Source organism: Schistocerca nitens, chromosome 2 (genome assembly GCF_023898315.1).
Source record: "Schistocerca nitens isolate TAMUIC-IGC-003100 chromosome 2, iqSchNite1.1, whole genome shotgun sequence".
Classification (NCBI taxonomy): Eukaryota; Metazoa; Arthropoda; class Insecta; order Orthoptera; family Acrididae; genus Schistocerca; species Schistocerca nitens.
The window spans coordinates 414,687,267-414,706,826 of NC_064615.1; the positions used below are offsets into that span (position 1 = coordinate 414,687,267).

Genomic DNA, 19,560 nt, shown 5'->3' on the forward strand with positions numbered 1-19,560 from the left:
TGTAACTCCTGGCTGTGGGGCTATCTGAAAAATGTTGTGTTCAGTGTTCCAACAGCAAACATAGCTGCATTGTAGGCACGCATTGCACAACACATTCTGAACGTGAGCCTGAAAACACTTCGATCAGTTGTGGAACATGTTGATTATTGATTTCAACTTGATGCAGAAAATGGTGGACAGCATATTGAACATGTTTTGGGTCAGTCACACGGGAACTAATAATCCGATTTGATTCTGAATTATGCTTTTAATGCAGTTTTTGGTCTCAGGACAATTAAAAACCGATGTGAATGGTGTTTTTTTATGTGGTTTTTGACCTCAGGATAATTAAAAACCAATGTGATTAATGCTTTTTATGCGGTTTTTGGCATCAGGGCAATTAAAAACCGATGTGATTGATGCTTTTTATGCAGTTTTTGGCCTCAGGACAATCAAAAAGCGATGTGATTGATGCTTTTTATGCGGTTTTTGGCCTCAGGACAATTAAAAACTGATTTGAGTGATGCTTTATAACAGTTTTTGGCCTCAGGACAACTAAAAACAATTTTTCCCATCCAACGAGATATGACCTTGCCGTGGTGTATGGGTGATTGATGCTTTTTATGCGGTTTCTGGCATCAGGGCAATTAAAAACCGATGTGATTGATGCTTTTTATGCAGTTTTTGGCCTCAGGACAATCAAAAAGCGATGTGATTGATGCTTTTTGTGTGGTTTTTGGCCTCAGGACAATTAAAACCTGATTTGAGTGATGCTTTATAAGCAGTTTTTGGCCTCAGGACAATTAAAAACTGATTTGAGTGATGCTTTATATGCAGTTTTTGGCCTCACGACAATTAAAAACAATTTTTCCCATCCGACCAGATACGACCTTGCTGTGGTGCATGGGCTTACGTAACTAAGAGTATCACCCCTGTACACCCATGAACACTGAGTAGTACAATTTGTTTAACATCAAACATACACCTTTGACATTGTTGTATGACTCATTTTTCATTTGTAGTCGACCACTATTAAATTTTGATGCTTACAGCGCCATATATAGCTATATTTTGTAACTATTTATTTTTCTTCTGCCATACATTTTCCCTCTTCTCCAATAATATTCCGTTGCAATTTGATGTCATTCTGACCAGTGGCGTTATTTCTACAGTGGTTTGAAAGTTTAACTTTAATTATAATCACCCTGTACATTATGAAAGCACTGCTAAACAGCTCTTGGGGGTGAACACATAATTTACTGCAGTAATAAGTTCTGGTATATTCCTTCTTATTGAGTCAAATAACAGGTGTACCTGAACACCACGTCCTTCAGTATCATTTGAAAATGGCTACACAACCAAAACTCTGCAGTAATGGTGAACACATAACAAAAGGGCATTTTAATCGAACTAATAAAAGCTAGTGCTGCAGATTGTCATCATTCAGTAAAGTCATTATAATATTTGAGTGCCTTATATTAATTTGTTGATTTTTTTCTGAACTCATTCCACTTACATCCCTCATATACACATATGTGTATAAACAGAATACATACACAGAGTGTCTCTCCTAAGAATCATTAGCTGCATTTTCTCTGATGTTTCAGCAGATATTTACAATTTCATTCATGCATTGCATTCTTAGAGTCAGCCAAAACAAGTAGTGGTCATTACGTCTTTCATACACTGCCCAGAGTCAACAGAAGGTATTGGTTTGTGCCCTGTTACAAACAACATGGTTTTTAAAGTGCCATTTTACATGCCTATTCAATAGAGTAGTCGCAGAATACTCTAGTGCGATATTAGTTTTATTGCTACGTATTAACAGGGACAGTAAAATTCGAAGAATAAGCAGTACTCCGCAGCAACAGCACTGCCCTGGTCTGTGCTGACTGCTACTGCCAAGCATGCTGCACTATTGAGTTGGTGGTGGATTGCTTCTTATTCTTAGTGTTTTACAGTTCCTGTCAATATGCATCAATAAAACAAATATCATACCAGACTAATCGGGGACTGCTCTATCAAATAGGCACGTAACATCCCACTTTAAAAATAATTTTCTTTGTAACGGGAACCAAACTCACACTTTCTGTCGACAATGGGTGTCACATGAAAGGTGTGATGAGCACTTGTTTGGACTGACTCCCATCACAAATTGCAAAAATTACCGAAACACCAGAGAAAATGCACCTAACGACTCTTAGGAGAGAGACCTGTATAAGTAGATCAAACATAAAATAACTTAAAAATACATTTAGAATATAATACATTTACCTCAATGATACTGCGATCAACTTTCTCTTTTGCAACAACTGCTTCATTTACATTTGTTCTACTTTGCTGTATAAATGATTTCAAATTCCTGAGCCCTTCAAGCCTTACATCTATTATTTCATGGCTGGCATAAGCTACTCGTTCACGAAGCATCACAGTAAAATCATCAGATCTGTAAAATGATAACATGAACTGATGAGTCCTAATGATTATAATGTACATTGTTTTGAATAGGCCGTGTATCCAAAATTGGTAATAAATTTCAGCAGTATTTTACAGGTATTATATATTTCCATTAATGATAACTATTTTCATAATGGATGTCATGCTGTAAGTTGTTGATCAAAGCACCTGATCTGAAGGAAGAATAAACATCTCAGGGAGAACTGATCTTGTAGAAGAATTTAACAAATAGGAACGATGATTTCAGATGGGACACATTTTGGAGTTTGATCCTTTCATTAGCCTTCACAAATGTCATTACAATGTTATGCTGACCAACATTTCTACATCCAAACAGAACTCAAATGTGGATGCCATTCCTCAATCAGTTACAAGGTGTACACAATTCAATTTCTTTCCAACCTAGCAAATATCTTTGGGTAATGTGGTCCAAGCTATATGTGTAAATAAACAACGCAACGCTACAACTTCAGTCAGTTAGTTCACTTGGGAAATGGCCAATGAGTATATGGCTGAAATATCAGTGGAAGAAATGAAGCTGCTATAGCTCACACTTTAAACCAAATAAATCAGTTATTGGGTCAAGAAAACAAAAAAATGCACAACAATAAACAAATTGTTTGCTACTAAGAATAATATGAGCAAATATTTAAGCAGCGTAACTGTTGGGAGTTGGAGGTTGGGGGGTGGAGGAGGGGGATGGGGATGGAGAAAGGGAAGTACCTCACTGAAGAAAACATCACCATGGATGAAATTGTAATTAAAACTTCAAGGAAGTGCACATTATCCTAATTCCTTAAAAAAGTGCTACTACATTCCAATATATCCACGTGACCTGTTGAACCTCTAATGCTTCAACTGAAATACAAGCGGATGTTTACATGTTAAACTTTTTCCAAATTTCCCAAGTGAAGTGTGTCTTTAAGTAGAGTTACAGAACATTGCCTTATGACACTCTTAAATACAATCTCACATTAAGCAGAAAAGAATTTCAATTGTTATAACAAACTACAAATAGTTTAGGAAATAGATTATTGCTATAAGAGAAGTAATGAATAAATTTAACATCATTAACAGAAACAAATTTTCAAAACTATAATTTAAGGTTTAGCATGATGGATGTTTCTTTTGGGTTGACTCCATCACTAACCTGTTCCTATTAGAAAACTTCTTCACTGCTTCATGGACAAATTTCAGATCTTTTCTGTCAGGCACAAAATATAAATCTCTAAAGCTCTGCCACAAATCATCCTGTCTTTCTATTATGAGATACCGGAAAATGGTAAGTACTTCTTGTGGTAAAGTGTCCAGAAGTGGCAGAAGAGAGATGAAAACAGTGCTCAAAAGTGCTCCTAAGGCAGCAGCATCCAAACTAGAACATAAAATTCAATACACTGTAAAGCATCCTTGTCAAAACACAGTACAAATAACAAACTGTCTCAGAGTTCAACAGTCAGGCAAAAAAAATTCTATATAAATAATTAGCATTGTATTATTCCTTATTCCTGAAATATACTATCTTCACACACTGGGCATCATGACAGTTTCTAAAATGTGCACAGAGTTCAAGGTGTAAGAGTATTGGTAAAACTCAACAGCCTCCAGCTTTGGATGTCTGAACTCACCATTCCAGGTCATAGCCATGAGAAAGATGGGAGAAGGGTAGATATTTTTGGGGTTTTCAACCTTCTGACTATTACTAGCCTTAACTTCAACTTTTTTTCATGTCTTATGTGAGAGTGCCTGAACTCCTTAGTTAGTCTGTACACAGTTTCCTGAGGAGTGAAACTGTTGGAGATGTCTGGATTAAAGATAGCAAACTTGCAGCTTTTCCTAAACAGTTGACTGATTTTGGTTGGGTTTCTTACTGGTCAGTCACTCACCCTATCCTTAAACACACTGATGCTAACACTAGTTCTTGACTGCTACAGCCCTGTTTGTAGTATTGTTAGATCAGAAGTAAGTTTTAAAACCAACTGCTGATTTTCTAATCATGTAGTGATGAGCATAACTACTACAGTGCCGACGGTTAGCCACAACTCCAGTCTAGCTTACTGCTTCACAGAACCCAATATGAAAAAACCTAGGCAGTCTTCACACTGTCAACCATTTCTTGCTGCTCTGTGGCAGTCTGCACATTTTTCCACTGCAACAATATTTTTAAAACAAATCAAGCATGACTATAATTTTAGTCCATGTATGAGATCACAAGAAAACTTGCAATAGTATAAAGGAGATTGCATGAACTATGCTGAAGCATAAGCCAATTGCCAAACTACATAACCAGCCTAGAAGTGTGCAGATGAGCCACCTGCAAAATTTTGCACCTGAATGCTAAAACTAATGCTGGCGTAGCATTCCAAAATGCAGCTGTTTGCCATAGTAGTGAGCTGTGTTTCCAAACACCATGGCACAATGCTGTGCTCTGATAGGATAGCCACAGGCACCTATGTGATATGGAGGAGGCTCCTGTCACACTACAGCCTGCCAAATTGACAATAAACGCTCCCCGCTCCGTCATTAACAGCACTTGTTCTCGCACTTCCAACTACGGCTGACACCATGACTGTCTCCATGGCATCCAATGGTCCAATGTGGGGTCAAATGGCTTCATCCTCACCGAGTAGACATCAGCTAGGTGAAGCTGCTGGTCTATGAACTGCCAGCTAGACCTTATAGTTCCAGGTCTCAAGCCAGTGCTGCTAAGTGGAAGACACTTTTAGGATGCCATCATCTGACACTCCGCGAGATCAGCTAGCAGCATTTGCAGCGGCTGTTCAAAGCTGCATAAGCTAACAGGCTGCTGACCTGACGTCATCCTCGCACCAACAAGGACACTTCACTGGCCCCTGCTATTCCACTGTGACAGCAACCTGCTCCCTCAGCATACAAACATGCTGCTACGGGGTCATAAACGCTGCTGGTGTGTTATGCTGAGGTAGCATGCCACTGCCTTGACAACCCTATCTGCCATCTTGACACAGACATTGATCTCTTGTATGGAAGTCATGCTGAATAAAGAATACTGATACTGAGGGAGCTTTCCCGATTACATGCTCACCATGGTATTGGACGCTCCTATCCCACAGTTCCCACCCACATCATTCTAGGCAGAAGCGGACACACTAGCCAGTAGAAGTCATTCATGCTAGCAACACCATTACAGTGGTGGCATCATTGGTAACATTGCGTTGTTTCTGTATCAGAAGAGGCAGTATCAAAGGTGAGTGGAGATTAACTATTATGTCATTTGATAGGATTGAACAAACCAAGTTTAAGTGGGTGGACTGGAGCACTGGACAGGAGATTCGAGTGTTAAAAGGGGATGTTGTCAGTGAATTAAGTTATTTTGAAGATGGAAACAGATGGCAGCTTGTGCCCAGTTAGGTGTATGCAATGTAACTTCTTGTAGCATAGTACATCATGCACCCAGTCATCACTTGATTTATTTCAAGTGTACAAAGCCTGAACAATATGCCATGGAGTGTAGGGAATGCTCTTGGTTAGAGCTCGGACGTAAGAATCAGGTGTGTTCCGTGTCAAGAAATGTGACTGTGATATCAATGTTAGTTCCTTTCATAGTAGACATAGGCTATGTAATGGACAGACTGGAGGTAGACAAGGTTACCACTACAGATATGGTCCACACCTCGTTAAATCAGATTGTACAATTTCAGGCAGACAATGTGGAGTTGTGCAGGCATTTAGATGTCAGTAAGAGGGGGCCCATCCTTGTTGTGACCTTGTGAGCTTTCCCAGTACAATAAGTCTTGAAGTCTCCCTGGGTTTACTGCCAGATCCTAAAATCAGATTGATTCATTATTTTGGTGATCCAGCTGTATGTCACCTTCAGGATAATGCTGCCACTGCGGCTGACTCCTGCTGAAAACTAATGCCACAGTTGCAAATCGTCTGTACTGAACATGGTACATGCGCCTCCCATCACAGTTGCTGCCCTCCAAGATTGGGTAAGTAGCGCTACGCTTAGAAGAACACGAGGGCAACAATTCAAGATGTACAACTTTGCTTCCACCATTTGCTGATAGGTGGCAACAACGGTAAATAGCGGTCGAAAGAAACAAATCGCAGACGTCAGGCAGTTAGCTTGGACCTCGGTCAACATAACCTCATTCAAACATTAGTCGATTTATGTCTGCATCATAAAGTTTTTCTTGATTGAAAATGTCAGTTTACGAGCCTGCAGTTTGTAACAGTCACATACTTACAAGATTTCACATAATGTCATGGAAATATTTTAAAACTAACATTATTATAAGACCACTAATAATTTTAGTTTGTATGCACTCACAACACATCTTGTAGACTATAATATTCAATTAAAATTGTATGCTCTAGAGGGCATCCAGTCTGAAGAAAGACACACTGTAGAAAATATTTCAAATTAGCCTATATCCCACATTGGCACAGGGTCAGCAAGGTTAATTTCAGGGGTGGTTGGATACCTTTCCTATCACCACCCCATTCCCGCTGAGACAGAACGTGTATTTAACATGCATGGCTACCCATGCAGGTTACACTGGGTAAAGGTTGTTACAATCAAATACAATTTAAAGTTTAAAGTCACAGTATTGATAATAGAAAATACTTCAAACATGAAGTTAGTTGCTGTGCTTTTCAAACTTGTCCCATGTTCATACTTTACATCGCATTGCGCAACACGCAATAATAAGTCAACAGAGGAAACTGTTGACGAAGTCAAAAGAGTATTTATATTTTTTGATATGGCTTCTCTTGCCTTGAGAAAACTTTCTGTATGACAAATCACCAACCAATTACTGTCGTAGAGAGTGGGAATTGTTCAATTTGGAAGGCATCAGTCAGATCCAAGGAAGGTACAACCCTAGACCTGCAGAGATTGTCCAACTAGACATATATTGTTACAGTGATTGTAAATGACAATTGTAGACAATTTCAGGAAATAGAAACTTAATTTCAATTACATTTCAGTTCTTATATCACTTTTTTTAAAGGAAAGTAACAACAATGGGTTATTTTTCAATTTCCCAAACCCTTATTCAGAATTCTGTTGTGATATTTCTAAGTCCTACAGAAGATGATCTGCAAGACTTCCTGGAAATCTTAAAACTACAAGGGACGTAACAGAAAATTATTAATCCTCTTCATATTTTCTTCTTTAAAAAAGTTTAAAAAGAGGTTAAAATAAAGTAGAAATAGAAGTACATCCAACCATGAATTAAAAAATGAAGGCATTTTTCTTTCATTTATTTTAGTAAGTCAGTGGTGAGTGGTGAATCATGAAAAAGAGATAGTTCATTCCAGTGAAGAGCGGTTCATATCCATACCTGAAAAGAACAATTTTGTCTATCTCTATTGGACAGAGGTGGAAGTGGGAGTGGAACAGGGGTTAACAGAGTTTGAAGCCAGGAGGACTGTGGCACTGAATCAAGTGTCCCAAGGATAATTCCTGTCTATGCAGTTGCTAAAACTGCTATTGAAGATAGAGGGAGGATTCAGGTGACATGTATTGTGAAGAAACTACTGCAGTCAAGAGAATGTTGCTTATGGTGTACTCTGTCACTGGATTACCTACATTGCTGTTGGGCACAATTTGGCAGAGGTCATTTATCTGAGTGGTTGGCACTTTGATTTTTATGCTCTCAAAAAAAAAAAAAAAACAAAAAAAAAAAACTAAGCAGTAGTTGATGCAGCACAATTGATATGTGACTTGATAGCTTTTACACATGGCCCTCTCTTTGACTGCATAGTTTTCCTTGTCATAGGACTGGAGTAGGATAGGATGGGTCTTACCCTGAGATATGAACCATATGGCAAGTGGCTGGGGGTAGACATGACAAAAGGATGAACCAGGATATTTTGTAAATGGGTTGAATGGTGGAATACCATTTTGTGTGAGGGAGTATATTCCCCAATTCAGGGTACACAGAAAGGAAGCTGAAGCAACATCCTTTGCAGGTGTGGGAGAGTAGATGACACAATTTGGGGGGGGGGGGGGGGGGGAATGTCAATAGAGTTAGGGGGGGGGGGGGGAGATATGATTCATATGACTGTTTGTAAACCAGAAGTAAATGGCTAGACTATACAAGGCATCCGAGAGATGTTGAGCACATATTGCTTATTTGCATGCAGTACCACCAGAATATGCACTTTGCTCTTGGGCACAGTTTTGCAGTGACCACTTACTTGACTGGGCAACTGATTGATACTCATGCCCATATAAGAGGCTGAGCAGCAGTTAATACATAAACTGAAAGTTTTACATGTAGCCCAGTCTTTGACTAAATAAGATTTCTCCTGCAATTATATTAGAGAAACAAAACATAAGACAAAGTGGGTGGTCTCCAATGAAATCCATTTGTAGAAGACTAGCTGAAATACAAGTAACATGTTCAACAACACATGACCAAATGTAAAAAAGATTTTAAAACTAAAGGATTTATATCAATCTTTGTTAACGAATTATCTGACAATGAGACAGAGTAGGATTTGCAACCTGCCATGCATTGTTGGCACAACTTCCAAGGATGTGTCTTGCTCAAGAGAGCTATTCTCTGAGATACTGCAGTTCACATAACTGGAATGTGGTTTTCTGGTGTAAGGTAAATCCCTATTGTGTGGAAGAATTGGAAAAGAACACATCTCATGCTATGATATGGGCTAGCATTTCATCACAATATTCATTCTGACCATATTCTTTGAAGGGTACATGAATGGAAATGTTTATTTGAAAATGTTGCAAATGCGGTTAATAGTTCAGATCGAAGATAAGGAAATCGTGGACCACATGTGGTTACCAGCAGGATGGAGATCCTGCACAAGTTGCTATTCAAGTTATAATGGGCTATACCTGTGCAATCCTAAAGTATAGGTGATACAGCCACAAATCTATTGTGTTATGATACGTCCTCTATTCCTGTTCTATTTTGTAGTATTGGCAATGCATAATTTTTCAGTGTGACATTATTGATTAATATTCATGTCTGCAAACTTATGATTTTTATGTCATGTTATTTACCATCTTTTAATTTTAAAATATTTCAAAAACTACCTGATGATACGAACTTAAGAAAATGTAAATATACCTCAATGTATTTATTGATGTAAATTGTACCACATGAAATGTCAATATAAATGTATCTTTGGTTTATGTTTATGCTGCTATGTGAAGTAGTAGATAGTGTTGTGCTGTGGAAGAGAGTAGTCAAAATATACCCTGTCTCCGTTGTACCCAAGTGGGACTTATTGTTTATTTATCAAGAAATAATGAAAACCTTTTTTGCATCTACATAAAAGTGGAGAATAAATAATGAATTTACTTTAATCTGGTGTTTGTTTCATTTTGAAGAAGTTACATTTAATAACTGTTTATGTTATTTTGAGAGTACAGCTAACCAGCATTATTGGTGTCTTTGTTTAAAGTAGAACATTGATATATCGTCATTAAAAACTTACAAGGTCCAGGTAAGTTACTGGCAAGATCATATCCTGATTACATTACAGAACAACAAGCAGCTACAACAACAACAAAACAACAACAACTTCAATGTCAACACTGCATAACGAACAGTGTTAACAAAAATTGCTCTAGGTTCCTTGTCCTGCAACTAACTGAAACAATTCTGTATCAGGTAAATTTTCTCCAACAGATTTGTATCTGAACTTTATTCCATTTAACATTATTCGGATTGTATGCAGGACAGGGTCCCATTAGAAGGTGCATGAATTCCTTGATGAACAATTTCAAGGCTATTGGACTGGACACGGTTCAGCAACACATCTAGTCCCCATCAAAATGGCCATCACATAGCCTGGATGTTAACATCCCATATAACTCATTATGGGGATAATGAAGTCCCAAGTTATCATTGTCGTAGAAAACTAACGAAGAATTATGATTGGATTTGAGGAAATCTTTCAAAGCTTACTTCCCAAGATACTCTGCAAGATTTCAAGGAGGATATGGAGACACATACATCTCTGTGTAAGGCACGATGGCACAAGCACAAATATACTGATTATGTAGTTTTTATGTGTAAGTTCCCGTAATACATTGTAAAAATAATGTTTCGGCATATGCATACAGGGACTTCTCAGACACAATGTACAGGAGAGACTTTCCAATGTGGAAGGGGTGGTAGATATTGAAGTGGAGTTACTGTTGATCAAAAATATGGTTTAAATGGACTGAAGTTTTTATGTAGCCATCAGAGAGGTGGAACTCACTATCCCGAAAGCTGGCACACTGAGCTCAAGACCAGGTGAAATAGATACATGAAAAGTCTAAGGCTGTGATGAAATGAGGACAATGAGTATTGGTCTTGAGTCCAGATTATGAACATTCCTCAATGAACCCAGATCTGAAAATGGGTTGAGGATCTCAGGTGCCTTGGAGGGGTGCAACTTTGTGGGCCACAAAAGGTTTCATATGCCATACTTAGGAAGTAGCATCACAGATTAATGTTCAAAGTCTTCATAAATGAATTAAGATATTCATATGAAAAAGGGAGGGAGGGGAGAGAGAGAGAAAGGGGAGAGGGGACCAAAAACACAGAATTTCACCAGTGGATTCACTGCGCATTATTGAATGTGTAAAACAAACTTTATCAAAATAGTAAGTATGGCAGAAAACATTACACAACATTAGTAACCTGTTCTTCAGGTACAAATATATGATACTCATTGAGTTCATCTTTCTCTAGTAACCTGAAAATAAAAGATGATGTTGCTCTTGGTGACATAAATCTCCCTCATAATAACCGATTATTTCACTCAATTATCAACTAACTTTAATAGTAATAAGTTAGTACCAATGAACATATGCATCCCACGCTGCAACAGTCAGCTCCGGAAAATTGCTATAATTAAGCCTCAGGGCAATTCGCAGGCTTGTAAGCACTTTGAAGCGAGCTAATGTAATATACTTTGTTCCCATTAGTCTAATAAGCATGGGTAAAGACTGCAGTGCTTTCTTTTTTTCTGTATCAGAAACATGTTCTGCTGCCAAACTATTGTCCAAGTAAATGAGTACCCCAAGAAAACGAGGCTGTAAGAAATCTGCCTGAAAAATAGAACAGGGTACAGAATATTATAAACAGTAAAGACAATAATATCATTTGGTGAAAGTCAATGGGGGAAAATGGAGAAATGTGATTTCAAATTGAGCAAACTTGGCAGTAATGAATCAAATAAACGTATAAATAACATATTTTACAAAAATGTTTTGTAAAGTTGTTGACAGTTAAGGCAAGCTGTAAGTAAACACAGCATATAATAAAGTAAATTTCTTCAAAAATTAAATATATGCAAAGTAATCAATTGCAGTTTGTGTCAACCAAAGTAATGAGTTTCATAAATCAGTGGCCACATTAAAATACCAAGTAGTAGCATAAACCTGAAGTGAATACTTGCTCTGAAATTTGTATTCTTTGTTAGAAGTCTGTGGAACATCATCCACTTACTGTCTCAGTTTATAACTTACCCCGAGATTGTAAACTGCAAAAATAAGGCCATCTTCACATCAGTTTCCCATGTTTTTCTTTTCCCAGTGTGGATTTTTGTGAACATATCCAAAATGTTTTATACTGTAAAATTTCATTTCACAATGGTATGTTGGAAACTGTTATACAGTAAAACTTGCTCGAAACAGAATCGCAAGGGACTGAAGCAATTTTCCAAATTCAACAAGATTCCCAACTATACAAAACTCACTAGGCTACATAAAATTTGTCAGGTATCATGCATAAAAGTATAAATTTGGAACTATGCATGTATTTACCTTCACTCTTGCACAGTAGGTGTTCTTTTGCTGTATACTGTACCACAGAACACTACATTAACACACTAACTGATAAATAATATGGCATTTCTGTATTTTTACTCCAACTTTAAATATGTTTATTGCTGTATGCACGTATACACTATTCCAATGTTTATTTGCTGTACATTTCACTTTTTTTGCTACACATCAAGGAGGGAAACCTGTTTGAATTTTCTGTTCAATATTGTTTTTCTATGCGGTTTTTTGCACTATGCAATTGTTCCAACAGCTGGGGAAATTTTGTGTGTACTGCAAACTGCATAACATTGTTTAAGCATGCAACAGCTTCTTCATGCATATTAATTTTGCTAGGAGCATCATTTTGCTCTTCTTCTTCTTCTTCCTTTCTTTCTTCCTGATGATCTTCTGTATTGCAAATTTCTATTCAGTCTGTTGCTGAAGTAAAAGTGGAGTGAGTGAACAGAAGTCATCACTTCAAATGTAGTCACCTGCACTACATCAAATGTTTCACATTTTAATTAATTCTGCAACTACCGCTGCATTTTCTTGAGCTGCGATAGCCCCAGAAGTGTCTTGTTCTTGACCTCCAAATCCACTTTGTTGAAGCACTCGGTAACAGTTTCAGCTTTTATGTCTTACTGCCAAGTCAATCAATCTACTGCATCCAGAACAGAAACTGACTATGCAAGAGCAAATGCACTTTCAGCTTCTTCAATTTAATAATAAGAGACTGCACCAATAATCACCTATATTGGAAACTTCAGTGGTATGTTAAGTCCTCGGTCCATGGGTTGTGAGAGGCTGGTAGAACCTGAGGGGAACGAAGTCAATTTCACATTTGGTAACTTCACACTGGTGGCAGGTTGCATTGTCTAGAAAAAGGAAAACTTGGCAATTTTCTTTTCTTCATTTTGGCATTAAAGACCGCAGCCCTTTTTCCATAAGATCACTCACCACTTATGCCTTTTTGTTGCTTTGCCATGTGGCTAAAAGCTTACTGTCGTCAATGTTTTTGAAATAATGCAGTTTTGCCGGCTTTTCAAAAACCTGTGGCTTCCCCATTTCACCTAACATATTTCCACATAGCAATACTGTGAGTCTTTCCTTGGATGTTTTTCCGCCAGTGCACTTTTCTCTTCAAATTACTAGAGATTTCGCAGGCAGTGCGCAATTAAACAGTCCTGTTTCATCAGCACTGAACACATCTTTCGGGTCATAATTCACAATTATGTTCTACAGTATTGTCTTCCATTCCATTGCTGCACTTTCCTGCACATTCTTATCTTAACCCACACACTTCATTCCACACAACATTGTGCCTAGCTTTGAAACTGTCCAGCCATCCTGTGGATGCATTAAACTCCATGTTTCCAAAATCTTTAGTGATTTTCAGAGTCTCACTCTGCAACATAGGTCCAGACAAAGGTAAGTTTTTTGTCTGCACACTTATGAACCATTCCCACACTATCTTGTTAATTTCTTCATTTCCTCTCTTCTTCACCTTTCTTTTCATTTTCCCATGCCCATTCATCCACTCGCCCCACAGTATCATAAATTTGTGTCTTGCCACATTTTAAACACAACATTATTTCGCACGCAGAGAGTTTGTCTTTCTTATTTGCCTCAATTAACTTAATCTTTTTGTTACTAGTTAGTGGCACACACTGTTTGTTCAACATCATGTGATCACTTTAAGTGCTACTAGTTAACTGAAATTGGCAGAAAATAACATAGGTAGTGCATTTCTTTGGAATGCTTGACCTGTCCGGGTAAACCTATTGTCTAACAGGATACTACCCACCGTTCCGCTGAGCAGATTGCAGAAGCGTGTTCGCAGGTGGACAACAATGCCCCAGCGTGCGGCCGCACATCAGTAATAATGGAAAAAGAGAAACAGCAACAAACAGAGCGCTCACAAACGAACCATGCCATCTGATGTACCGACACTGGAAGTAACTTCTTTGCTGTTGCACAGAGTGCCATGGTTTTACCTCCACACCCTCACTGTTGCACTGAACGTCTTTTCTCTGTTTTGCTCCGCTTAACAGCATTGTCAGGGCTTTGTGTTAAAAGTAGCATCCTTGTAGAGTCCTGAATAACTAAAGTATACTGTGATACATTAGTACAGTATAAGCTCTTTTCCACATTATACAATGAATTATTAATTAAATCTTAAAATCTGCATTACATTTCTACATTAGGCACATTCCACTTTACACCAAAAATTAGCATACAGAAGTGTATTGAATGCGTAGGGGCTGTAATATTTGCATGGTTCGGACAGGTTTTTGAATTACACATTTCCAATTTGATCTATATGCGTAAAAAGATTGTGTAGGTAATCAGTATCAACAGGAATTTGACAGACATCGTTTCTTTCATACCAGTGAAATGTCCACATTCTTCTACTATTTATAAACATATTTAATGAAACAATAGAAACTCGAGGTTGGAATATCAACACTACATGGAAAAAATAGATTGCCACTCACCGTAAATATGACATGTCGAGTTGCATAAACGCACAACGAAAAGATCCTTACACATTAGCTTTTGGCCACAGCCTCCATCAGAAAAGGAAACACACACAGATTCATTCACACAAGCACATATGACTGCCACTCCGGCAGCTCAGGCCAGAATGCGACTGTCATGCAGAACAGAAGCAGCAATCTGGAGGGCAGCAGGGTGGGGGTGCGGTGGGGGGCGGGGGGGAGGGGCCTCAGCAGGGTACGGGTGAGGGGGACAGAAGATTAATGTCTGGCAGAACGTAAAGGGACTACACTGACAAGAGTTGCAGCATCAAAAAGTCACCATTACAGTGAGCAGCAATCTTTTCCTATGCTGTTAACATTTTTAACACAAATTATCAGTGTCAATTTAGAAAGAAATTCACTTACAATACTTTCAAGAGGCATATCCTTGGAACCACCTTTGTACACAGGATCCATCATAGCCAAATATCGAAGTGAGTCAAGAACTTTCTTCTGATTGCTTGCATATTCCAGTATCAACAAATTATGTATAACCTAAAATGTAATATGAAAATTAGTGGCAATGTAAAATTTGAATTGTGATACTAATGTCACAGAAACAAAACAAATAATGAACACTCCTATTAAGAAAACTTTTTTGTAGTTCACACATTTTACAGATACCATATTGTGAGCCATCTTCCAGCCACAGTTGTACACATGCACAAAATCCTTACTTACACAAACTGGTATCCCAACTTTTTCCATGGGTATCTATTGAGTTTTTGCTCTCTCTTTTACTTCCACTAAGGAGACTTTACTATCCACTTATCCTTAGCACATAGTTCCATTAATTTTAAAAAACAACTGTACGTTTGTATAGAGAATGACAAATATGTTAGCAGCCCTTTTTTCCCTTCAAAGTTTAGAAAATGTAGCAATAGAGTTTGTATGAACTGTTGCTTTAATGGTGGTGACGTGTCTGCAACTATTAATAATGGCCCAGAGAAACAAAGAATTAAACAATCTAAAACTAATAGCTAATAAATGCATACATACTGATGAATGTTCTGCTTCCCCACAGGTATAAACAGAGACTTTTAACACTGTATACTGTGGAACACCAGTGAATGACATTATAATACCCAGGAAGTTCAAGTTGTCAATCCAAGTAAAACTACATTTGTACCAAAGACATGTGGTGACGTCATATGTTGAGAAATTATCACTCTTAGAAAATATCAGACAATATCAAACAAGTCAAAAGAACATTTTGAAACAATAATAACTCAAATTCAAGCACTGCACTCTTCTAGCTGTGTATGGACTTCTCTAGTTGTATATGGACTTCTCTAGCTATATAACGTGAGGGGTGTTCAATAAGCAATGCAACACTTTTTTGGCCAATTTTGGTTAAAAACTGTAATTTTGCTTGTGACATTCTTAAACATTCCCACATCATCTCTTACATTTCCAGTAACTCTTGGTAGATGGCAACACTATAATCGGTCTTCAGAATTGTCTCTGCAACTGAGGTGCATTCCAAACAAATAGCAGTTACTTAATTTCTTTTGGCAGAAAACCAGGTCATCACAAATATTCACAGGCATTTACAAAATTTTTGTGGACAATGGGCTGTGGATAAAATAGTAAGTTGCTGCGTAATGTGTCTGTCATCAACAGAACAAGGAGAAGCAAAAATAACTGACCTCCCACATGCAGGTCAGCACATGCAGGTGTGATGCCTGCAATGTTGCAATGTGCAGATGTTGGGTCCCTCAAAGCCCAACTGAACAGCAGAAAGGGCAAAGGAGGAACATCTGTTTGGAATTGCTTACTCGTCATGCAGCTGATGGTGACAATTTTTTCTCGAACTTTGTCACAGGTGATGAAACATGGATTCACCACTTCCAATCTCGAACAAAACAACATTCCATGGAGTGGCAACATGTAACATCTCCTTTGAAGTAGCTCAAAAGAATGATAGCCATGACTTTACCAAGCCATGACTTTACCGGCTGATGCAACTGGTAAAGTCTTGGCTTGGTAAAGTCATGACTATCATCCTCTGGGACTCTGAAGGGAATATTCGGTTCAACGTCCCCTCATGGTCTATCAGCCAACTCCAACGTCTATTGTGAAACTCCTATGAAATTGAAGAAAGAATTACAGGCCACAGGTAGTTAGTTATGTGTTCCATTGATCAATTTCACGGTAACCATGATGTGGAACATGTCAAAAATGTGAACCTGTTCCATGATAATGCACAGCCACACAAAACTCTGCACACCCAATAGGAGATCACAAAACTTCCATGGACTACTGTTTCCTACCCACCACACAGCCTGGATCTTGCACCTTCTGATTTCAACAACTCTGGCCCACGGAAGGACGGACTTCGTGGGAAGCACTACAGCAATGATGGTGATGTCATTGACACAGCAAGAACTTGGCTAAGACGCAGACCTGTAGAGTGGTGCCAACACAGTGTACAGCACTCGCATTAACGTAGTGTTAGGCCATAAAACCAAATGGAGTTAAGTTTCAAAAATAGGGTTTTACAGTCAAAGAATGGGAAAACAAAATGTTGTATTTCAATCATAAATATTGTATTTCAATCATACATAAAACCATCCTGCTCTGAGAAAGAATTGTGTTGATTCACTTATTGAATGATCTCATATCAACCTAGTGCCGAGTAATGGTAGTGACAAAGATAGTCTCTGAGTTATTTTATTATGTGGTCATTCCATATGTAATATGTGCTCCAGAAAATAAATCTCAAATTCATAAACAATAAAGATCTGTGGCAGTGCCATACATGTGTCAAATGTTTAGTAGAAATAAATTTAAAGGAATCCACAGCACTGCAGGAAAAGGAAATAAATGCAGTAAAAGACAATCTTACAACAATATACTCTGAACATCAAGAATTCTTGAAGAAACACAAATGGCAAAACTATCTGCTGAGTGCTTAGCTGTAAGCAATCTCAAAGTTCTTTTGGTATCACAGGAAGAAGAAACTAGTGCACTAAAAGAACTGGCTACAACACATTCTGAATATGAAGACCACATGAATAAATTAGAAGAAGTGAAGAAAAAACTAACAACAGAAAGTGATCAACACACAACTGATGCATTGTGTTCATGTGGCTAAAAATGCCAATAATAATGAGCTCGTTACTCTGAACAAGAATTCCAGTGCTTCAAACAACAACTCCTACAAGAATATTCTTGTGCATATCACCGGCGACAAAAGCCCAAGGCAACATATTGTCACAAAAGCAGCACACACACCAACTGCTGTATTAATAACAATGACAATGAACACTTTTCTACACAATGGAAAACTAAACTTTCGGCTAAAGACAGAAACTGTTCAAACAAAACTCCATGAGGTAATAAATACGCTGTGCTGTTTTTGGCGGACAGTCAAGGCAGGAAACTAAGCAGTGTATTAAATGACATAACTAGCGACACTGGGAGCACAAACAACTGCTGTCCTGGAAGGTATCAACCAAAAGAAAATAGTGTTGCAAGAAACCAACCATGTTGTGTGTTTAAGTGAATAGAATGATGTGTCATGCAATGAAGCAGACACCTGTATTGCAGGTATAAAGAAGTTCTTAGAACATAACCAATCAAAAAATTCAGTTGTTGTTACAATACCCCATAGATATGACTTAACTTCATGTTCATTCGACAACAGAGTAGTACACAAAACAAATACCTGATTCACACAGCTTTGTTCGCAGTATGGGAATTGTGACGTTATAGATTTATGTGATATTGATCGATCTTTGCGTACCAAACATGGGCTACATTTGAGTTACAAAGGGAAATTTTTCTGTGTGAACAGGCTAACAGAATAATTGAGGAGAGACTCTAAAAAAAATAAAAGAATGGGTTTACCAAATTGTACAATCAAAGAGGATCCAGTCTCTTTCTTAGAGAAAATTGTGAAAGATTAGTTCCAGAGTCGTCATAGAGTAAAAATACTTCATGTAAAAACCATGTTCCTAATCACTTAGATACAAAGAAAAATAAATGTTAATTAATTACTCTCATGTGAGCCAACATTCACAATATCAGGAATAAATTATTAGACTTAAGCATTTTTGTAAGATAAAAAATATGATGTATTGGTTTACAGAAAATCAAGTAGATCTTTTCATAACTAATGAGTACATTCTGGCAGCTATAATGCGCAGAAATGGGAGAAAAAAATGGGAAGTTGCAACATTTATCCAACAATATATAAAATTTTCTAAGGTAGATACAAGCTGAATTAAATGGAGAATTTAGTTGTATAAGACTGATTGAACAGAATATCATAATTGTCACTGTATATAAGATCTCCAAATGGTGATGTTAATCTCTTTTTTAAGAAATTTCAGCAAATGCCAAGAAAAATTTTAAAGCTCAAAACAAATGTTGCAGTATGTGGTGATTTCAACATAGACTGCCTGGTTCATATAAGACAAACTTAAAAACATTTTTAAAGCTACTCAGATCATTAAAATTTATATTGTACTAATAATTGCCCAACACATGGGAATGCCTCTTTAGATAATGTTATAGTTAATTTCTCAAGAGACCCATAAAATAGCAGATAAACATTTTACCAATCATGATGATCTACTACTCACATACATCTGCACAGAGCCAGATAATGATTATGTGACTGCAAATAATAAGCCAAGCACGATATGCGTTAGAGGTCAGAAAGAGAAAAGTATTAAGTTATTCACTGCCTTAGAAATGCAAACTGGGACTTTGTTTATGAATATGACGCAAATAAATCACCTGTTGAAACACTCTTTAATAATTTATTTAAGAGATATATTGATGTATAATATAAACGGGTAGATA

General features: G+C 37.6%; 1 protein-coding gene across 1 annotated transcript in view; it reads right to left on the bottom strand.

The window, feature by feature from the left end:
* The window catches only part of LOC126236279 (serine/threonine-protein kinase ATR), a 391,469-nt gene that overhangs the window by 193,839 nt on the left and 178,070 nt on the right, over positions 1-19,560 (bottom strand). The window contains exons 17-20 of the mRNA XM_049945439.1: positions 15,115-15,243; positions 11,244-11,494; positions 3,587-3,808; positions 2,254-2,425 (exon numbers count right to left, since the gene is read on the bottom strand). Of these exons, the coding sequence (XP_049801396.1) occupies positions 2,254-2,425; positions 3,587-3,808; positions 11,244-11,494; positions 15,115-15,243 (774 nt within the window). The remainder of the gene's footprint in view (positions 1-2,253; positions 2,426-3,586; positions 3,809-11,243; positions 11,495-15,114; positions 15,244-19,560) is intronic.